At 42.8% G+C, this 23,232-nt stretch overlaps 1 protein-coding gene across 8 annotated transcripts in view; it reads left to right on the forward strand.

Annotated features, from left to right (window-relative positions):
- The window catches only part of Dhx35 (DEAH-box helicase 35), a 67,988-nt gene that overhangs the window by 39,688 nt on the left and 5,068 nt on the right, over window positions 1-23,232 (forward strand). For 3 of the 8 annotated variants that reach the window (XM_020156346.2, XM_074074757.1, XM_074074759.1), the window contains 10 exons: window positions 101-311; window positions 4,251-4,375; window positions 6,769-6,823; window positions 10,208-10,303; window positions 12,136-12,230; window positions 13,814-13,891; window positions 15,462-15,591; window positions 18,566-18,647; window positions 20,776-20,847; window positions 22,976-23,087. In XM_020156346.2, the coding sequence (XP_020011935.1) occupies window positions 101-311; window positions 4,251-4,375; window positions 6,769-6,823; window positions 10,208-10,303; window positions 12,136-12,230; window positions 13,814-13,891; window positions 15,462-15,591; window positions 18,566-18,647; window positions 20,776-20,847; window positions 22,976-23,087 (1,056 nt within the window). Of the gene's footprint in view, window positions 1-100; window positions 312-4,250; window positions 4,376-6,768; window positions 6,824-10,207; window positions 10,304-12,135; window positions 12,231-13,813; window positions 13,892-15,461; window positions 15,742-18,565; window positions 18,648-20,775; window positions 20,849-22,975; window positions 23,088-23,232 lie in introns of those variants that run through there. The other 5 variants (XR_012448249.1, XR_012448250.1, XR_012448248.1 and 2 more) reach the window with 5 other exon arrangements.

Genomic DNA, 23,232 nt, shown 5'->3' on the forward strand with positions numbered 1-23,232 from the left:
GAAATATCATTGGATCTTTAGGACTGTTAACAGTTCATTTAAAGTGAAAAAAAGAAACAAATGATTTCTCTTCTTTTCCTTCTTTCTGTGGGGAATGTAGGTGATTGTGGCCACCAACGTGGCAGAAACCTCCATTACAATCAGTGGCATTGTTTACGTGATCGACTGTGGCTTTGTGAAGCTGCGGGCCTACAACCCAAGGACAGCCATCGAATGTTTGGTGGTGGTGCCAGTGTCCCAGGCGTCAGCCAACCAGCGGGCAGGGCGTGGTGGACGCAACCGCTCAGGAAAGTGTTACCGCCTTTATACAGGTTAGTTTGGCTTTCCTTAAGGGCTTCTGACTTCCTCAGAGTTAGTGTAGGTATTGACTTTGGATAACAGCAAATGTTTATCTGTAATAACAGAAGTTAATGTAAAATCCAGCCCTCCCTCCCAGGGCCCTGTGTGATCTGCCTTCCTCACTTTAAACCCAGCCTTTGTGTGTGCCATTGGCCAAAGTTGGCCCTCCTGCCTGCCACACCAGTCTAACGTGGTGTCTGGACCTAGGTCCTCCTATGGCCTTTGTCCCTGTAGCGTAGGCTTTGTATCTCAGGTTCTGTGTTTGCTACCTGTCCCTTAGCTTGATGTGCTGTTTTCTTACTCTGAGATCCCTGAATCCTGTGGGGGTCTCACATTGGGTTCTCCTGCTTCGCTGACCTAGTATGGAGGATCTATCCTGAGACTCATGCATAGACAACAGATAGATGGTAAACTCCTGCTCTGTGGCATGCACTGCGCTAGGCTCTCAGGGAGCAAAATTAAATTCTGATAAAGATAGTCCCAGCCCTTCAGGAGCTTTCATCCCAGCCCAAGACAGCCTTAACCAATGGTTAGGCCTTCTTAGGGAACAGTACTAAGATTTTTTTCCCAATGGAACAGACTTGTTTGTAAGTCATTATTAATTCCCTCCTCTGTTGCTGTTCAGTATGAATCTGTAGGCTTACTAGGTCTGATCTGAAGATTTCAGATCTTCCATCTATCTCTTCCTTTCTTTGTGGTTACCATCATTTTGATGATCTAGGGCCAGGTAAGCTGTGACCTGCAGCTACATGGTGGGTAGCCTGGTGGTGGAGGTGAACTCACAAATAGATAGTATATTACCATGTGATAGCATTGCTGTAGAGGATAGGAAGCAGAGAAGAGGGTTTATGGGCCTCTGCTGGGGAACTGGGGAGTGCTTCACAACTGAGGTGGTGTCTGAGCCTGATCTTATTGGAGGTTGTTATCCAGAAGAAGGGGCAACATTGGAAATTCAATTTCAGGACACAGGCAGGTACTTAGAGGACACTGAGGGGACATAGAACATGTCTGGAAGAGAAGGGATGGACATAATCAAGGCTGGAGAGGTAGGGCAACCCCTGTAAATGCTAGAAAGGCATGATTGGATTAAGGAAAGGGGAACCAGGACTAGGGCACCCTGAGATGTGGAGGAAGAGGAAGTTTCAAGTTTTAATTTATTAAAGTGAAATTTATACAACATAAATTAACCATTTTAAAGTGAACAATTCAGTGGCGTTTATTACATTTGAGATATACATCCAGATCGTTGTCTAGTTTCCAAACGTTTCCATCACTCCACTACAAAACCCTTACTGTTAAGTGGGACCTGTAGCTCCTGGCCTCATTCTTCCTGGTTCCCAGGCTCTGGCAGTCACCACTCATTGTTCCATCTTTTTGGGATATTTCATATAAATGCCATCATACAGATGTGATCTGTGTGTACATTGTAGTGCATACTTCATTCCTTTTTTTTATGATTGAATAATATTCCATTGTATAGCTAAGCCATTTCATTCATCAGTTAGTGACCATTTGGGATTTTTCATCCTTTGGCTATTAGAACTAACGTTGTTATTAACATGAATGTACATGGACTTAAATACCTTTCTTTAATGCTTTTGGATATGGTATTCTCTGTTTAGCTTTTTAAGGAACTCAAGTTGTCTCTTTTTTTTTTTTTTTTTTTTTTAAGCAGTTTGAACATAGCATCACACTTACTAGGCAGGCACTCTACTACTTGGGCCATGCTCCCAGGCTTTTTGTTGTTGTTGTTTTAATTAGTTTTAGATAGGGTTTCCCATTTTTGCTTGGGGCTGGCCTTGAACTGTGCCGATCTCTTACCTGTGCCTCCCACGTAGCTGGGATGACTGGTGTGTAGCACTGCGCCCAGCTTGTTGGTTGAAATGGGGATCTTACTAACTTTTTGTTCAGGCTGGCCTTCAACAGTGATCTTCTTGATATCTGCTTCCCAAATAGCTGGAATTACAGGTGTAGGCCACCATCCCTGGCTTCAGGTTACTTTTTAAAGAGAATATGGTAGTATCCTGACTAAGGTAGGTAGACAGATTTGGGTAATGAGCACCAAGTCTGTAGTATGAGTGGGTTTTGGTGGAGATGGGGTTGGGGAAGGGCTGCCAGACAATAATGAGTGCACTGGCACCGAGCCCTGTGGCTCCCAGGTGAGCTTTCAGAGAATGCAGCTCTGAGCAGGTTGCTCAGATCCTTCACGGTTTTCCAGAACATTTTAGGACTTTTCCTCAGTTCGTCTCTTGTCACAAACCATCTGTCTACCCTATACTGCTTCTAGCCACACTGTGCTCTTGCTGGACATGCCCTCTGCTTTCCCACATCTGCTGCTGAGTCCTTTGATGATTCTTCTCTCTTCACCCAGCAGATCCTCCTATTCTCAACTCTGCTCTAATGGCAGCTCCTTCTGAGGCATCTTCTTTAGAGTCTTCCTCCAATGGCCGTGCTTTCCTTCATCCAACCTCCAGTTCTTTGTGAGGACCACTGGGTCCCAGTTCTTGCTGGGATTCCTCTGTTCCTTCTTGTAATGCACAGTCTGGTCTTGGTCCAAGCCCTTTCCTGTCACTGATGCTTCTGGGGGATTTCCTGTGTCTCCTATAGCTCCACACCATCGAACTCTGAGCATCTTTGTCTGTGAACTTGAACACCTGCTTTCCCAAGCTCCTTTTCTGTAAGGTGGGCCTTCCCTCTGATGACTTTGCTTCTCCCTTGTCCAGTGGTATGCTTGGGAAATGTGGTTCTCCTACCAAAAAAAACTTGAACCTAAGATCTTCTTGAAACCAGAGAACTTCCTGCTGTTGCCTGTCATTTATGCCACATAGTCCAGAATATGGGTTGTCTGTTTCCTCAAAGAAAACCTTTTTGAAGTTTTTCAGTGATAGTGCTGTTTCTTCATGATGCCTTTTGCTATGTTTTTTTTTTCCTCTAGTTAACTAAAACTTCATGATTTAAATAGATGTTGGGCCCCTCTGGAATTTAAGAAGGGTGTGCGTCTGTTAAAATGTTGATGATGTGAGAGGATGTGGTGGTTGGAGGCTTCTCTTTGTAATCCATAAGCTTTCTGAATATCCACAAAAATGAGTTAATCTCTTCCTTCCTCTCTTCTCTTCGCCCTTTTGGTGTAGTTTTTAATTTAAAAAAAAAAAAAGCCTTCTAAAGTCTCTTCCCCTCCCACCCCTTTTCCAGTCCCTCCCACCTTGGGACCTCTGTGCCTTGTGGTGCTGTGTCCTCTTTGTGGCTGATGAGGCACTCATTAATCTCTTTGGGGCAGCATCAAATTCTGGGTATGACATTGTACTTGGCTCCTTCATTTAAAAAGTTAGATTTGGGCAATTTTTGCTGTTTATAATTTGATTGTTTATTATATTCTAGTAGCTACTTTGGTGATTTAAAGTTCTTTGCTAGTATGTGTAGTTCTTGCCTCCGTCACATACTTTATCCCAAGCAGAATTAATAGTAATTGAGCACCAGTAGTGATTCAGCAAATATTTGTTACTTCAGTTTTATATTTTGTTGCCAAAAAGCACTTGAGAAATAGCACTCTAAAGTAAAACCCAGGCATGGTGGTGCACATCTGTAATCCCAGCACTAAGGAGGCTGAGGCAGGAGGATCACAAGTTCCAGCAAGATGCTGTCTAAAAAAATAAACACAAACCAAAAGAAAGTAAAAGGAGAAAACCTTTAAAAAGGTGTATTTTTCAAAAGTATTTATGTAAAGTACTTTTAAATTAGAACGTTTTTAAAGATAAATACAACTTTGCATAGTAACGTCATATGCATCTGGTCCCAGACTCCTGGAGCCACCCCCCGCCCATTAAAGGTAAAGAAGGAAGACCATCCCTCTGGTATATAATTGCATTTGAGTGTCACATCTGATCTCAAACAGTCTGCCTTCCTATCCTCAGAGGACGCCTTTGACAAATTGCCTCAGTCCACAGTTCCTGAGATGCAGCGTAGCAACTTGGCCCCTGTCATCCTACAGCTGAAAGCACTAGGGATCGACAACGTCCTCAGGTTCCACTTCATGTCAGTAAGTCCTGCCTTCTGTCCAGGGAGCTTGTAGGGGGTTGTCAGGACATGGTGGATGGGCATGCCATCTTTCTTTTTCCTCCACTCAGCTCAAGTGTCATGAGCCTGATTGGTGCAGGGCCTTTACAGGGCATGGGAGAGAACAGACAAGGCAATGTAGTTCCTGTTCTTGTTCCGGTTTTGTTCTGTTGGGGGATGGAGACAAGTAGGCCAGTAACTGTAGAGCAGTTGCTCAATGCTCTGAGAGGCGAAGGAAGGGCCCCCAGCCCTAACAGTCATGTCTGAGGGGAAACCTGAAACCCAAGTAGGATTTTACTAGGTCTGGAGGGCTGGAGAGTTCAGGACAGCCAATCTGTGTATAGGTTTGGATGCAGGAGGACTGAAGTGGAGGAGCTGAGAGGGCTTTGGCAGAGATGGCGGGAAGCCCCTGTGGCTGATTGCATTTCTGATGGCTTCCTAAGGCAGGTTGCTAGGAGTGGAATCATTGGGCCTAAGACCATAGTCCTTTGGTACGTCCTTGATGCATGGCTGACCCCTGTGCCATGTCTGCTCCAGCAAACATGCGTAATGGCCTGGCTCCTGGTGTCCTCATCATTTAGAGTTTTGTTAGTGTGACTGACAGAGCATAGGAGGAGGAGGAGATTCTCTTTACCCACTTTGTTTCTCATAAGGTAGATTAAAAAAAAGTTTATTAGCTACTTTATATTTCATTTGTTGTTTTGAGGTATTACTCTGTTAGAATTAGTGTTCATTAGTGATTTTTGGGAGTCCATTAGATATTGAAGACATTAACCTTTGTAATATTTCTTACAAATATTTTTCCTGTTCTTTGTAATTTACTGTTTTTTATTTGTTTTTTAATGTGCAGACATTTTAAACATACCACACTGAAATCTTTCTCTCTTTGCCTTTATGATCTCTACAGTTATTCTTGTGCTTATGAAGCACTAGGCCCGTTAATGCATATTCATTCACTCCTACTTTCTTCCTGCCTTTCTATGATCTGAGGATTCGCATGCTGGGTGTTTGTTCTGTCCCAGCTGTGTTGGTATGTGACGTGACAAGTTTGGATTTTTTGATAAGAAAGTCCTTTCTGTCATATGTTATGGGTGCAAGAAACAGGGAAAATAGGAAAGCATACAGTGAGAAAAACAAACTGAAACTATGCATACACTGTAATTTCAGATAGGTTAAAATAGTGCTTGTGATCCTGAATCAGATGTGATCCTAGAGAAATACTGGTAAATGTGTATTTACGTGGAAACACTATAGATATGATTTTTGTGGAGGCCAGAGGCAGGACATTTTTTGATTGATGGTAACTGACTGGAAATAGGGTCAGGATTGAAAGAAATCAAAGAGGCTTTGCTCTGTAATTGTTTAAAGCCTCTACCAGTACTTTGCTCCTCCTGTTACCCTGTACACCTCAGCGTGAAAGATCCCCAGAGGGTTGAAGCTCCATTTCACTGTGAAGAAAGATAGCAAGGCCCCAAGGAGGGGCGAGTAGACCGGTTCCATGATTTGCTCAGCAGTGATTTGTTGCAACCCCATGTGCAGCGTTGGGGTTAGTTTTTACCCTCAGGAGCGTGTGCCTGGGCATGCAGTCATTGACTTTGTTTTTTGGCAAACAGAATGGGTGAGGTAGAGTGGAAAAAATGAGGCCTGAGCTTAGCTTCTGACTATGCTACCATGTGATCTTGTTCAAATATCTTTTATTTATGGTTTCTTTTCTCATCTGTAAAATTGGGCTAAAACAATCTGATGCTTAAATACATTTGTACATGGATGCATTTAGAAGAAAGCAGTTTGAAATGAATGCAGTTTGAAAAAGTACTACAGTTTTTTTGCCTGGTTTATTAGAAAGCAAATAACTTAGATGAAAATGATGTCTGACACGTAGTAGGTGCTCAATAAAGATTTGTTGAGGAAGGAAAGGAGGTAAGGACTCTAGAAATCCCTCTGAAGGTCACAGTGTGAGCTTTGCTTAACTCCACAGCAGGAAGCATAGAGAAATCTCCCACGGTTGCTATTGTGTCGGAGGCTCCCAAGGTAGGAGATAGTTGCGACTGAAGTCAAAATTAGATATGTTTGAGGAGGGCTTAAGCAAATGAAGAGAGGGGGATGAGGTTGGACAGTCTTCTGTGATAGAGAGGAGAATGAGGGAGGGCTGCAAGAGGGACAGTTAATCAGGCTGAGTTTTAAAGGCCAAGCAGTAGTAAGGATGTTGAGAAGTCGGGAAGCATGCTTCAAAGGCACCAACAGCAGGAACCTAAGCATGGAGCCTGGGAAGAAAGGGGCATGCTAGAGGGAGCGTGGATTTGACCTGAAAGTGGTCACAATTTCAGTGTCTTGCCCAAAGAAAATAATTTAGGAGGACTTTTATGTGTTTTACAGCCCCCTCCAGCACAGTCGATGGTTCAAGCTTTGGAGTTACTCTATGCTCTGGGAGGTATGCCTGTTTCTCTCTTATTATGTGTTCTCCTATGTAATAATAGTTAATTGGGTTCACTTTAGGGCTCTGAGTATCTTTGGGAATGGGATTGGTCCTCCCCATATGTGTAATCTTCTTAGTGATAGTTACTCTATTGAAATAGAACTTGGGACCATAATTAGACAAAAGTACCTGAAGGCAAGTTATGGCAATTTATAAAGCATTTTGGTACAGCATAAGCTGTGGATAGCCATCACTAGGTCTCTGGACAAGGACATCTAGAGACCAGTGATTCTCTACCAGATTCACATGTTATCTCCTCCCCTGAAATCTGAGACTCCATGTCTCTCTGTCCTTTTCCCCCTTTGTTTCATTCCTGGAGGCCCTCTGTGGGGACTTGGGGAAATCACCAGCTTGAGGTGTTGTTTGGGGAAGGAAACTCTTCACTAGTTTGAAAATGTAGTATGTATGTTAAGATAGGGAAAACTGTAGCTGAACTCACCTCTTCAGGAAGTGCCATCTCTTCCGTGAATGGTGTCCAGGTGAATACAGCATCTGGTTTGGTGTTAAGTTTTAGTGCAGGTTTGGTCCTGAGCTTTGTTTTGAGTGTCACTCTTTATAGAAGTACAGTTCACATACGTAAAATTCATCCATTTGCAATTTGGTGGCTTTTGGTTTAGTCACAGGGTGTACAGTCTTCACCATAATGTAATTTTAGAACATTTCCATCACTCAGAAAAGAAACCTGCGTCCATTAGCAGACTCTCTCCATTCCCATGCCTCCACAGCCCCAGGCCAATGCTAACCTGTTTTGTTCCTATAGATTTGCCTTTTCTGGACATTTCATATAAAATGGAATCATGTATGTAGTGTTTGTGATTGGTTTCTTTCATTTAGCATGTTTCAAGGTTTATCCACATTGTAGAATGTATCAGTACTTCATTCCTTTTTATTGCTGAATAATGTTCTATTGTGTGGATATACCACATTATTTCTATCTGTTCATTAGTTGGTGGACATTTGGGTTGTTTCTACTTTTTGGCTAGTATAAACAATGCTGCTGTGGACGTTAGCAAACAGATTTTTGGTGCTTCCCCTTCCCCAGCAGTGTATGAGAGTTCCAGTTTTCCCACATTATTGCCAGCACTTCTTAAATGCCTGCCTCGTTATCATGGCCATCCTCGTGGGTATGAAATGGTATCTAGTGGTTTTGACTTGCATTTCCCTGATGACTCCTAGCATCGAGCACCACTCCATATGCTCAGTTGTCATTTGTATACAGGGTCTCTAGTCCCTTGGGGGTTTCGTTCTTGGATCCCCTTCAGATACCAAAATCTGAGATACTCAAGTATCATATAAAGTTGCATATTCTTGTATAATCTATACACATCCTCCTGTAAATTATCTCTAAATCACTTAGCGCACGTAATATGTGTTATGTAAGTAGCTCACTGTATTGTTTAGGAAATAAGGCAGGTAAAAAGTCTTTATGATTAGTACAGATGCAGTTTTTTTCACAAATAATTTTAAGCTATAATTGGTTGAATCCAAGGATGTGCAACCCCCAGATCTAAAGTGTCAGCCTTATTTTGTTTGGCAAAATCCTTTGCTTGTTGTTTGGTTATAGTATTTTTATTGTTGAGTTGGAAGAGGTCTTTATATATTCTTGGTACAAATATCTTATAAAGTATGTGATTTTTAAATACTTCTCCTGTTTGTAGTATGCAAGCTTAAGTTTTTGTGTGGCTCAGTTATCTAGTGTTTCTTTTGTCACTTGTGCTTTGGTGGCATGTCTAAGAAAATATTGCCTTGGACTGGCAGTATAGCTCAATAGTAGAACATGTGCTTAGCATGTGTGAGGAGGCCCTGGGTTCAAACTCAGCACTGAAAATACCAACAAAAAAATAACATTGTAAGGACCAGGTTTGTGGCTTAGGTGGTAGAGCACTTGCCTAGCAAGTATGAGGCCCTGAGTTTAGTCCAAGTACCTCAGGCAAACAAACAAAAAATACACTATGTCACCTTCATTAAGTTTTATTCCTAGTTTTCCTACAAATTTTAGTTTGGGCTATTACATTTAGGTCTTTGACCCATTTTTGTTAAATTTTTTCTGTGTATGAGGTAGTGTTCATTTTTATTCATCATGTTTTTGATACCTTTCTATGAAGGAATAGTCAATTATGGATCTAAAAGCTCTCCATTACTTTAAAGGGTCTCCCCAAAGTGTGTGCTGGAATAGGTTTCTGTTCCCTTCTCATGTAATAGGAAATTGAGAGGAGGGTTATCTGTAATGAGGATGTGAGGAATGTTGACTGTGTAGGTTTTTGCATTTGAGTTGATTTTCAGACAAACAGAACAAAAGATAAATTAGGTGGGCAGGGTACCTGCCTGTAATCCCAGCACTCAGGAGGCTGAGGCAGGAAGATCTTGAGTTTGAGGTCAGCTTGGGCTATATCATGAGACCCTGTCTCACAGAAAGAAATAACAGAAAAGTTGGACTGTTTCTTATTTCTTCACTACTCTAAATAAGCTGGAAAATATGGAGGAAAACCCACAGCTTAATTTAGTTCTGCCTTTGAAGAGATGATTATATTGGAAAAGAGAAGCAATTACCTTTCCATTCTTACCCTGAGCTCTCACACAGTTATTCTGATCAGGAAAGCAAGTCTGCATCTGGGGGGTCTTGGGAATCCAGTACCTGGGTATTGGCAAGTAGGGAGGAGGAGGACTGGAGGAGTCTGCCCCTTTCAGTAAACTGCCTGGGAGGCAGTTGGAAAAACCTGTCTAGTGTTGGTACCAGGTCTGGTCCAGTGTTTGGTTTCAGAGTTGCCGGCTTTGAGGATCACCCTCATGCATGTCTGTGAAGAGCAGAGGCCCAGGACACCATCCTGGCATCTCTGTGGCATGTGGGGCCTGGATGTGGAAGAAGGTGCTAAAAGTGACTGAGGGGGCTGGCGAGGTAGGTGGCAGAGAACCAGGAGAGCAGAGGTCATAGGAGCTGGAGAAGAGTAACTCCAGGAAGTTGTGGTCAGCAGAGTCAGACGTGCTGGACACTGATGGGAAGATGGCCTTGGTGTATCTGGTTTCTAGCTTTCGGCCTCATGTGAGAGCACTGTCTGTGGAGCATTGGGAATGGAGGGGCCGCTGTGGACTGGGGAGAGTGGGAGCAAAAGGAAGTTGCAGGCCCATTGCCTTACAATTAAGTCCTTGAGTGGAAGTTCTAAGAAGAGCAGTTTCTAAAAATTGGGCATCCAGGAGCTCAGGGGAAACTTCTTCTTTTAATGCAGTGGCATTCTGGTGTCAAGTTGAGTTTAGTAGTGCACGAGTCATCTTTGGATACCTTTTTTTCATACATCATGTTTTATTCTCTCGTGGTACATGCGTTCTGATTCCTCCTGGCAGGTCTGGACAAAGACTGTCACTTAACTGAACCACTTGGGATGAGAATAGCAGAGTTTCCTTTGAATCCCATGTTTGCCAAAATGCTGCTGGAATCAGGTGGGTAGAGCCTGGTGGCTCATGTGGATTTTATAATTGATTATTGGAGATGTTGTTTCCCTGAATTCTGTGTACCCTGGGAGAAGAGGACCTAATTGTGGTTAAACAACAACAAAGAATTTATCTTTGACAAATAAGTATTGTATATATTTATGGGATGCAATGTGATGTTTTCATCTATGTATATACATTGTGGAAAGATGCAGTAATATCTCTGTCACCTTACCAACTTACTTTTCTGTGGTGAGAACATTAAAAATCTATTCTCTTAGCAATTTTGAACTATACATTAACTGTATCATTAAAACTTACTCCTTTAGTCTGAAACTTTGTACCCTTTGAGCAACATCCCTGCTTTCCCCATCCTTCCACCTCCCACCTGCCAGCCTCTGGTAACTGTTGTTTTCTGTGAAATGGACTTTTTTAGATTCTACATATAAGTGACATATAGTGTGACCTGTAATGGTGGCATTTATTATTCCCTCCATATAGTGTCAAATAACAGAATTTCCTTCTTTTTCAAAGGCTTTATGGTCTTCCATTGTATGTACACCACATTGTCTTTATCCACTCGTGTTGATGGACATTTAGGTTGCTTTCATACTTTGGTTATTTTGACTAATGTTGTAATGAACACAGGAGTACAGGTTTTTCTTCCACATTCCAATCTCAGCTCTTTTGGATGTGTGTCTGGAGGTGGGATTGCTGGGGCATGTGGGAGTTCTAGTTTTAGTTTGCTGAGGAACTTTCATCTGTTTTCCAAAATGGCTGTACTGACAGTTCTAACTTTTTGAGGACTTGCCATACTGTTCACCACAGTGGCCATAACAGTTTACATTCCTGTTACCAATACACAAGGGCTCCAGTTTCTCTGACTTGCAGATTTTTGTGAGGAAATGAAATCAAATCATCTAGATAGTATAGCTGACTCCTCTCCCAAAAGGGTAAGACTAATGTTTTTCTTGGCTTTGTCTAACTTTTAGATGAGGCAGTTCATGAAGGTGTATTTCAGAGCCATCAATGGTGCATATTAGCTATAATTGTGTTTTGGAACAACCAGGTAGCCTTAGCCTTCCATTGAAAAACAGGTTCTAAGCGTGGAGTTGGGAGAACACGTCACACACAGGTCAGAAGCTGTGGGGAGATGGCAGGAGTGCTCTGTCCAGTGTCTTGGTGGGCTGCTTCCTGCAGTCGGTTCCTAGGAGGCAGCAGCAACAACTCACAAAGTGTCATTCTGGACTCCCTGCTCCTCGAGCTTCCAAGGTGAGAGGAGCACCTGTGAGAGACAGAAGGACACTTGTGGCACCTTGCAGAAGGGCCAGGAGCAGAGAAACAGGAGGAGGGGCACAACCCCACACAACCTGTTCCTTTTTTCCTTGCAGGCTTGTGCCAGGATTCCACATGTGCACATGAGAGTAAGGACTAGGTGTGCAGCTGACCTACCCTTGGTGGCGGGGCCATGTTGGCTGAAGGCAAGAGCCCTCAGTGTTACACTTACAGAGTGGAAGAGTAGCTTTTCTCTCAGAGCTCTTCATGACTGAGCTCCGTGTAGGACATTCCACTTGGCAGAGTGAAGTATTTATATGCTATAAACTTCAAAGAAATGAAACTATATAAAAATACCATCTAATTTTTCAGTGTGATGCAAGGAAAATATCAGAAAATGTCTTTTACTCCTTGTTCACAAATTGTTGACTTTTTTTTTCCTTTGTGGTGCTGGATATGGAACCCAAGGCCTCACATGAACTAGACAAGTGCTTTACCACTGAGCTGCAACCCAGCCTGATTTGTTGACACATTGTATGTTTGCAAATATGCCTTTTGTTTTCTAGGAAATTTCGGCTGTTCTCAGGAAATTCTAAGCATCGCGGCCATGATGCAGATCCAGAATATCTTTGTGGTCCCCTCAAACCAGAAGTCACAGGCAGTAAGTCCACCTTTCTGCCCATGCTGTTCATATTATTTTCTTTCACTTTGGATGTTCTTTTATTAAAATTCACCCAGAAACTGCTGTGGAGTTGTGCAAATGATATTAGCTCTCATTGTAAGGGTTTCCTGTGTGCCTGACATTGTGCAAAGTGCTTTACACAAACAATTTCCATTTTATCTTCAAAATAAATCTTAGCAATAGATTCTGTTACCATATTTTAAAGATGATTGCACAGCTGGAATTGGCAGACCTAACCATGGCACTGCTGACTTTCAGGTCTCCGTCAAGGAACTGTTATTCTAGCTGCTCTGTAGAAACCTTGGTGGGCATGTTAGTCACATAAGGAATCAGGTGCCTTGGCAGAGCAGACTTATTCTTGGCACCACACTGCGCCATAGAGGTGTTTGAAGTAGGACATTTTAAGTTAAAATCAGCGGCCAAGACCCTGTGTAAGGCAGAGGCATTAGTGCTAAGATAGTAAACACTGGAAAGACTGGAGGAAAAATGAGGGTACTGATGAGTTACCTCTATAGGAGGGTACCATTGGAGCTGGGGTCCCGGGGTGATTCAGGATGCATAGAGGGAGGAGCTCCCCTTTCTCAAGGATGGTTGTGATCCTCCCTGATAGTTGTGTGTCTACAGATTACAGATTTTCCCGCCTCTATGACCAGATGGGTATATCTTTTATATATATATCTGTTATTTACATATGGGGTTCTTGTTTGTTTGATCCTTTATAACCTATTTTAGCAGGCCTATCTCAGGGCAAGCAACTCAGTTTAAATAGGAGAAAACTGGTTTGTTTTTTATCTCTTTGTCTAAAATAATAGTAACTTCCTTTCCCATCCACTCTTCTCCTTTATTGCTTCTTATTATCCTGGTAGACTATATATTTTGCTTGTTTATTTTGTTTCTTGTTTCCCTCACCATGTATCACTATTGTATTCCAAATGCTTAGAACAGTGCTTGTTCTGTAGTAGTGCTTGGTAAACATCTGTTATTGGTGAGAGGGAGGGAAGAAGGAAGGTTACTGTGACATTAGTTCAAGGATAAAATTCTGAAGCTAATGTATTTGTGCTCTTTGTGTATACTGCTCCTCAATTCTATGAGAACCAATGGCAGGTCCAGGATCTTAAAGAAGAATTCAGCAATGAGATCTGAAAGGACCAGGCAGCTAGTGCTGGCCTAGGAATATGGGGTGTCTCACATGTGCACAATCAGTCCATGCCCTCCTGGGGCCTACATTGTGTTGGGGGCTTGGAGGAATGCTTCTAAGAGAGATGATTTCTATTGGATAGAGGAAGACAGAAACAGGGACACTGACATTTATCAAATTCCTGTGCCAAGGACTTTTTAGTAAATTATCTTAATCCACAGAAATATTGATAAAGAGGTTTAATTTCCTGATTTTTACAGATAAGGAAATTGAGTCCAAGAAAGGTTAAGTAACCAAACTGATGGCTTTCAGGATACAGCAGAGCTAGGGTGGTGTGAACCTGGTTTTCTGAATCCTCAACCATACTGTTTGTCATTCCCAGTGCATGGAAGTCAACTTCTAAATGAAACTTTATTCTTTCCAGATTCGAGTACACAGAAAATTTGCTGTCGAGGAGGGTGACCACCTCACCATGCTCAACGTGTACGAAGCATTTATCAAAGTAAGCCTGGTTATGGCTCAGAGGGATCCCCTCACCCATTTCCGGAGCCCAGAAATTAGTTCACAAAAAGACTTCTTAATTTTCCTGTCATATTTATTGCCAGTGGGTTGGGAGTCCCACCTGAGTTTTTGGTGTGATATTATTGGAAAGAACACAGGAATCGTTCATTGCTTTTCCTTGCTTGCAGACCTGGCACACTAGAAGCAGGGTGATGGCTTGGCCTCCCAGTGTCCCACATCTACCATGTGTTGGACAGAAAGGCAATGTTTGAATAGGAGGTTCTGCCTCATGAATGGGGCAGAGAACAACTTACATTCTTGGACTGAATTTTCATAGTTGTCCCAGCTGCCATGAGAACATGTTTAGGCAAGGATCTGTGTGTGTCCAGTTATCCTACGTGTGTTTGCCACAGACAATGCTAGTTTTCATTCTTAATGTTCCAGCTTAAAGTTCTCACTAAAAATTGTTAAAAAGAGTGATCTCAAGTGGGTGAAAATGATGGAAAAAGAAGCCATACAGAAGATGGAATGGTATTTCAGATTTTCAGTGTTTCATTTCTTTTTCCTTCTTTCTCCTTCTCCTTCTTTTTTTCCTCCTTTTTCTCTTCTTTTTCCTCCCTCTGTTCCTCTTTCCACCTTCTCCTCCCCCTCCACCCTCCATCCCCCCTCTCCCTCTGTCATCCGTCCTCGCTATCCTGCTTCAGCCTCATGAATTCTGGAATTACAAGCATGCACCATCAGTATTCATTTCTTAAATGTTTTTTTGAAGGAGGAGTAATGCCAGATTTTCATTTTAGCAGAGATTTGAGGAAGATTATTCAGTTAATGATGGTTTTAGAAAAAAACCACTTCTTTTATTGAGACTTAAGGATTGAATCACTTAAAATTTATTTGTACAAGTACAGCATACCATCTGCAATTGGAAGTTTTTCTCTAGCAGTAGAATGCAGGTATAGGTCTGCGTTGCATTAGTCTACAGTTAGCCTTCTTGGAAAATCCTGTATAATTTACATTTTCTTATTATTTAAAAAAATTTCCTCCCTGGCTTAGAATGTAAATTTAGAGCAAAAATTTTAATTCAAGTCATGATCATACTTCAGAATGCAGAAGAAAATTAAGTGCCGTTGATAGAACAATCATACTTTGGGAACAGATAATAATTTGCAAGTTATTTCGGCATTGACAAGTGTCATATTGCTAGCCCGTGGTGTAACAAAATGATGAAGTGAAGCTCACCAAAGAAGAAAAGTTGGCTTGCAAAGGACACTGGGATGTGGCTCTTTCTCCTGGGTCACATCTCATGTAGGTATTTAGATGGAGAACAGCTCTGCTTGTCCTTCAGTTCTCATTTGCTCCTCAGTGCTGAGTGAGGACACAGAGCATTCAGATGTTAGCATTGGTTTTGCGACACTGTTGAGTGTATGGGCGGGAGGGGGAGAAGCCAGTGATGACCTGAAGATCTTGTCTCGTTGAACTGGCAGATAGGGGAGAGATGATAATTGTCTTCCCAACATTGCCTTAGTTGGGACCATGTTGGTTCTTCCTTAATGCTCCTTCTGGTTGCTCTGCAGCACAATAAGAACTCCCAGTGGTGTCAGGAACATTTCCTGAATTACAAGGGGCTTGTCAGAGCTGCCGCCGTGCGAGAACAGTTGAAAAAGCTGCTTGTCAAATTTCAGGTGCCCAAGAAGTCCAGCGAAGGTGAGAGGGAACTGGCCCCCTGCCAGTGACTTCCCTTTCTTTGCTTAGGTGTGTTCTGAAGGTTCTCGGGCTGGGCTGATGTGAGGCAGCAAAGCGCGCTGACCTGTGCTGGCTTCATCTTGAACTGCCCGCATCCATGAAAAGCCAAGGGTAAAGTCCATTTTTATTCCAAGGGCTGTTCTTACCAAAACATAGGTTAAAGCTTATGACAGCACTTAAGAACCATTGACATTGGCGTCACTGCAGATGATACAATTATTGGGTGACTTTTGCGAGAAAAATTATTTTAAATGAATGAAGCTCGTGGCTATGGGGTAAAAACTATGCTTTCTTTTCAGACACAAGTGTCAGCAAAGCAGGCACCGCGTGTTTAGTCCAGTGCTCACCGAGTGTGAGGCGCAGCAGTCCTGTCAGATGGCTTCTAGCCTGTAGCAGTGACTGTGCTGACCATCAGTCAAGGACACAATGGGTTGTGCGTGGCAGGGGCTGTGCAGACTTCCTCTAATTGCTTCTTCACTGTGGGGAGTAGGCGATGGTAGCCATAGCTTACAGAGGACCTCAAGTCCAAAGGAGGCTTTGAATTATGTTCAGGATAACACTGGTAATCAGTAGAGCCCGATCTTGTGGCTCAGAAGCCCACACTCCTGAGGAAGGGACTTAACTGCTTGTGTGTTTAGCAGCAGTCATGTTGAAAGCTACTGTGTGCCTGGACTCAGCCACATTCTCAACCCTGCAAGTATCTGTTAAAAGTTTTTGAGTGCTTTTAATAGGCCAGGCGGTATTCTAAGTGTTTTGTGTGTTAATTCATTAATGTTCACAACAACCCTGTAAAGTGTGTGCTGATGTTATCCCGATCTTATAGATGAGAAGAATGAGGCGAAAAGACCAAAAGAACTTGAACCCAGGTAGTTTTACTTCAGGGCCTTATTTTACTTTTATGCTAAGAGAAAGTGATTAAAAAATGACCAAGACTTGGTTCTTGCTCATAGGCAGAGTGCAGTGAAAGAAGAGATTCATGCAGGTAGATGAACCACAATGTCAGTGTCATAGAAGACAGTAATGGCAAATACAACAGTAGTGCAGGAAGTCCCATGCGACAGGCCTTGGGGGTCTTGCAGCAGGCTTTGAGGGGTGGTGGAAGTCCCTTCAAGCATTGGAGGTCTGGTTGAATTAGAAAATTGTGGCAAAGACGACTGGAGACAAGTGCTTGGAGTAAGAAGCATGCAAGATGCTCTCAAGAGAGGGAAGAGTAGAAAGAGGATGCTCACAATAGCAGTTGATTGGGTTCCTGTCACCTGGCAGCTAGATGACAGCCTTACTTGTACATCTGTTTATCTTAGCCTGGGTTTCATTATCAATGTGCTACCCAGGAGAAAAGTTATATTAAATTTAAATTCTTCCTAACAGGAGGAATTAAATGTTGAGGAGTAAGATTTTGTAATGGAGAGTTGAGCTGTGGAGGGCTGCAAAACATTGTAACACCTAAGATATCTTCCCTTCCTCCATCCCAAGGAACCACTTTTCACCCTTTAGGAAGTGTTCTTCACCCTGAGAAGAAGGCATGTTGTACATGGAAATTTCTTATGACCAGATGGAGAAAGGGGCTGAATCTTGATGGTGGTTAGAAATATAGAATTGAGGGTGGGGCATCGTGGGTCACACTGTAATCCCAGCTACTTAGGAGGTAGAGGTAGGAGGATCATGGCTTAAGGTCAGCTTGGGCAAAATAAAAGTAAGTGAGACCCTATCTTAAAGATCAAGCTGGGCATGGTGGAGTGCAGCTCTAATCCCAGCTACATGGGAGGTGTATATAGGAGTATTGCAGTCTGAGGCTGGCCCAGACAAAAGCGTGAGACCCTGTCTGAAAAATAACTAATGCAAAAGGGTCTGGAGGTGCACTTGCCCAGCAGGTGCAAGGCCCTGAGCTCAAACCCCCCAGTACTGCCCCAAAAAACAATGTAAATTTGAGATTAATTGGTTCTTTACCTGGGAACAAAATAGGAAGTCATGGAGATTAAATGAATTATGTGTGAATTTAGAACATCTAGATGTGAAGAAAGGAGAAAGCGAGTAGTGAAAGACTTAGCAGTCATGAGATAAAAAAGTTTATAGAATGATTTTATTTAACCTATTTAGAAAACCCAATAGTGTTTCCAAGTTGATAAGTGAGCAAAGGATTAGAATATAAAAATCACAAAAGAAGAAACACACACACAGATAGTAATCTAGTAAGTGTAAAATAAAACAAGGAAGGTGTGAATGCAGTGAGACTGACTGCTATTTATATCTTCATGGCTTTGTAAGCAGTACCCCCTTCATGGAGCTTGTTTGCCCGCACATCATATGTCCTTGGGTCTAAGATGCCACCATTATTTATGTATCAAAGTAGGGAAAAAGTGAATCTTAGAATTGGTGAAATATGGTTGTCATCAGTCATAAAAATGACACTCCTTTTGTGCAATAATTTGGAATTTATCTTATGGACATCACCTAATAAATGGAGGGACTTTATGCCTGAGAGAGGTGTTCACTGTAGCAGTAGACACTCCAGTCGAGATGGACTCACTCGTATCCATAGTGAGTAATGTAGTACAGTACTCCATTTCCGTTCTTTCTTACAGAAAGAACATCATTCCCACAAGGTTCTCCCCTAAAACAAAGTTGTGAAGTCACTGGTCAGTCTGTGGAGTAACTGTCTTAGGTCCCGGTATCCAGCCTGGTCTAGTCATCTGTGGCCTGGGGATTTGGAAGGGCCCCAAAGTGCCAGGGGCAGCCCCACCTTGTTTTCAGCTGCCTCAGTTGTTGGCAGACTGGCACCTGGCATGGGAGGTGTCTGGTTCAGGCTGTGGTTTCCAGGTGGCTTGAGCAGCCTGGGTGCGGCAAGGCCTGGATCCTGTGTGTCACAGCACAGGCCCGAACACCTGGAGTACAGGGCAGGCAAAGGTCTCATCTTCTCTGTTGCCACCTTGTGCAGGTGATCCCGATCCGGTTCTGAGGTGCATTGTCGCGGGATTTTTTGCAAACGCAGCAAGGTTTCATTCTACTGGAGCTTATAGGTAATGTGATACTTTCTGAAGTCATTTGTATAGGAAAAAAATCTTTGAAGTGACCCAAACTGCACAGAAAGCTGATGTGTAGAGACAGTAGAGAAATCAAATTTGTTATTTTTTAATTTAGATCATGCCTCCTTCCAAAACCTAGTTGAGGTTAGCTATGTAGCTTGAAGCAGATTATTTTACTTCTCAAAGTGGTTCCACATATTCAAGTACATCCACATGGTTAATGCTTGTCTTAGAAGGGTGACAGTTATGTCTGGAGGCTAGCAGCATCTCAGTTCTAATAATGGAATTGTAGGACTAGAGGGAACCTTTAGTGATGATTTTCCCAGAGAAACTACTTCTACCCTAGGTAGGTCCTTATGCCTTTAGAGCTCTGCAGGCCTGAGGTTGCCAGTCCATCGTGACCACGCTTGGTGCTTGGTGTCTTTGCTGCTCGGTAAGGTCTCTTCCTGTGGTGAATGTACCCCCGCTGCAGCCTGTATCCTGTTCTTCCAGCCACATTCTCTAGGCATAGAAAATTGCCGATCACTAATGTTTATAATAGCTTTTACTGTACTCTAATGGTGAAAAATGAAGTGTAATTTAAGCCCACTTTTCTCTAAACTAAGCCATCCTGCTTAGGTCTTTTGGCTCTTCTGTGCAGCCTATTTAAAGAGTAGTATCATTTCCAGATGGAACACTGGACTTAGCACATGCTCTGCAAATGTTTTACCACTGAACTACACCCCCAGCCTATTTATTTATTTATTTAGTTATGTTTATTTTTTATTTTGAGAGAGTCTTCTTGCTGTGTAGCCCAGGCTGGTTTTGAATTTGCAATCCTCCTGCATTGGCATCCTGAGTAGCTAGGATTACAGATGTGCACCACCATACCCAACATTTTCCCCGTCTCTAATAAGGGAACAATCAATAGGCTTTTTCCTGAACTCTCTTTGTGATTTCCTCCACATATATGCCATTAGGTTCCCTCCTCCCAATCACATAACATTAGAGTTCTGTTTTCTGAGGCTAGCCATGAGATCCCTTTCCCTGGACACTGGGATTCTGTTAAAGGACCAGAATTCAGTGAGCATTTTTTAAGTTTTGTCAGCCAGATCTGTTCCATCTACTATCTTGGTAACTGATCGTCTGAACTTTAAAACACAGCATTTCCCTTCACCTCTAGTGTGCTGTGTCTGTTGCTCCAGGCAAGTGGCCTAGCCTGTCACTGTTGTGATTCTGTTGCTTGAGCTCTCTCCCTCATGGACCCCTTCCCACAGGGAGGTGAGACCGTCTGGAGAGGCCTGAGCTCCCCCAGCGAGTTCCCTCATTTGTTATGTTGGTTGCCTTCCTCTTCTGAGGAGTGTCAGGGCATTCAGCAAATTTCATCAGTGTCCTTAAGAAACAAAGGAAAACATAGGGACAGCATGAGAGGTTCCAGAGCCAGTCATTCTTGTGAGACAAACTTCTCTATTGGTGTGCTCACCATCTGGTGGGCCAGCCAGGGCTCCTGGATACTGGCTTTGCCATAACACCAGTGATGAGGCTGGCTCTGTTTAAAACCGTCCCTCTGACAAACAAATCCCAGTGCCCATAGAAACACACCATGGCTGTTTTAGGCAGCAACATCCTAGTCTATTAATGTTTCCTTGTTGTCTGATCTTGCTGGTAGTTATGTGTGCAGTCAATAGTTTCTGAGTTAAATCAACTCACATCTAAGTTGGAATTGGAAATAACTTTCAGAGATACTAATAGTCCCAGACTGAGCTTCTCTTTCCACTAGTCTCACTAGTCTTACCTCCGCTTAGTGTTTAACTTTGTGTAATAGGAAAGCCTACAGAAGAAATCCGATATATTCTTGTTATTTCACAGAAAATTGTTTAGGAAGATAAACATGGGCATAATTGCTGCGTTCCTAAGTGCTTTTTCTGAGTGTTCACATGTTGCTTTTCTTCTTCTATTTTTGCATGATTTATTCTTACTCCCAGCGTGGCAGCAGGGGAGGGTCAAGGAAGGGCACCTAGAAGATAGAGGGCACTGTTTTGTTTATGTGAAATTCATCCTGCATGCATTTAGAGGCAATATTTAAAACATCTGTAAGAAAGTCTTAATGAGTGCTTTAGACACACTTCTTGTATCTCACCAGAACTATCCGTGATGATCATGAGCTGCATATCCACCCCGCATCAGTCCTGTACGCAGAGAAGCCACCTCGCTGGTAAGCCCCTGTGCGGCTGAGCCTCACACCTGCCTTGGCCATCTCTGAGTTCCCAGTGCCTGGCACAGGCCTAGCTGCTCTACACCATTGCAGACTTTGTTATTACACTGAGTTGTCCATAGAATTTCTCCTCTTTCATAGATCTCCTTAAGCACACAGTGATGTGTGTCCTCTCACTCATCCTCTCAAGTGGTCACTTTTACCTACTTCTAGAGGTTAATCCCTGCTTTGCGCACAGCATTCAGAGATTACAGAGACAGATCCACACAGATTCCAACCTAGAGGAGAAGGCTTTGCTGGAGGGTGGTGTATGAAGTCCTGGATTTAGCCCTGCAGGTGCCAGGGGAATCAGGGGTGGCTTCATAGAGGAGCCAACATTTGCGCTGTACTTGGAGATAAGAGTTTTTGCAGAATAGATTATGCCTGGAAGTGGAGTGGGGGAGGGAGGGAGCAGGGGGTAGGGGGAAGAAAGGGCCCAAACAATGTATGCACATATGAAAAAATGAATAAAAAAAATTTAAAAACATAAAAAATAAAACATGTTACTGTGTAAAAAAAAAAAGTGTTTGCCCGTATCTTTGGAGAATCATAGTTAGGACTGGCCAGTGCTACCCAAAGGGTAGCTTGTGAAATTATGGCAGTCTGTGACACTGGTTTAGAAGGAAGTTGGAAGAAGGCAGTTAGATGTTTTTATAGCATTTTGATAGGTTGTGTTCATGTCTGCCCAGTTTAACACTAATAAATTTGGGCTCATATTTTGTATTTTTTAAAATTTCAGTTTAAATTTATTTACATAGTATTTTACAAAAATATTGATTAATAATGTATTGGGAAATTTAAAGACAACAACAATGGTGCCTTACCAGTTGGAAGATAGATAACTCCAGGAAAGAGAGAGAGAAGGAGGGAAGATGGCAGTAGATAGAATTAAGGGCAGAAAGGTCTGCTGCAAGGTACCTTGTATCCTGGGCCAGTGGTTTTCAGGGGGTGGCCTCAGACCAGCATCAGTCTTACCTGGGAGAAGCCACAAGCAGAGAGTGAGCTGTCTCTGTTTTGAGGCATTTGGTTTTTGTTTTTGTAACACTGAGGTTTGAACTTAGGGCCTCATGCTTGGTAGGCAGGCACTTTTACTGCTTGAGCCACTCCACTAGCCTGCACCTGAACCTTATTGGAAATGCAGATTCTCAGGCCATGCCCAGTCCTGAATCAGAAACTGAGTGCAACCCAGCACTCTGTTTTAACAAGTCCTCCAGGTGTTTCTGATGGGCAGCAAGAGTGAGCCCTCTTCACCCAGACAAAGGAATTAGACTGCTTGTATGCAGTGCAGGTGCAGAAGCTTCTGAGGTGAAGAGGGACTTGGTCAGTTCTGAGTTTAGATCTGTTACTCCTTGGATGTTAGTGTGCAAGATAAGGTAATGAGGGAAACCAAACCTCAGTTCTGGATCCTTTAACAGTTTGCTGACTTTTGGGTGATTGAATTTGGGAGTTGCTTCATTCCTAGGAACTGAAGGGCAGGAAAGGGTGGCAGAAATAGAGCTAGCCTGAGGCAGAGGGAAAGTGACCTTCCCTCACAGTCCCTGTGCTGAGGCCCTTCCCCTTCCTTTTCCCTCCCTCCCTCCCTTTTTGTTGTTTTTACCTCAGTCCCAGGGTAAGTCTTCTTACCTCTTGTGAAGGTGTAATTCATACTCAGTGAAAGATGAGTTTTGACTAATATGTGCACCCATGTAACCATGGGTTACACACCAAATAAGGTATAGTATATTTTCATCACTCTGGAAAGTTCCTTTGTAACTCTTTAAGGTCATTTCTCAACCCCTTTCAGAATCAGGCAAGCCTTTGCCTCTATTTCTGTGATTTATAATTGAATCCTTAAGTTTTCTTCAGAGCTCTATAAGTGGAGACTAAGGATCCAGAAAGATCCTTTGTGGATAATTGAGATGCCCTAGAAGTCATGAAGGATGTAGAATCTGATCTGTAAAACACTCCGTGACCTATCGCTCAGTCACAGCCTAAGTGCCTGTGTTTAGCGTAGCTGCACATGGAGTGCACACTTGCTAAAGGTGAAGGGCAGAGACTGACCATCCTCCTAAGACATGGGAGAATGTTTCATGTGTGCTTCTTGTTTCAGGGTTATCTACAATGAAGTCATTCAGACCTCCAAGTATTACATGAGAGACGTGACTGCCATAGAATCTGCATGGTTGCTGGAGCTGGCACCACACTTTTATCAACAAGGGACGGTAGGAATGAACAGAATCTGTCTCCCAGACCACTAGTTAGCAGCTGCTTCATATTGTGAAATACACATTTCTTCTTATCTAGTGCCCTTGTAGCTTGAATGAGTTTTTTTTTGTTTTTCATTTTAGCCCTTTAAAGAGTTTATTC

This window comes from Castor canadensis, chromosome 5 (genome assembly GCF_047511655.1).
Source record: "Castor canadensis chromosome 5, mCasCan1.hap1v2, whole genome shotgun sequence".
Lineage (NCBI taxonomy): Eukaryota > Metazoa > Chordata > Mammalia > Rodentia > Castoridae > Castor > Castor canadensis.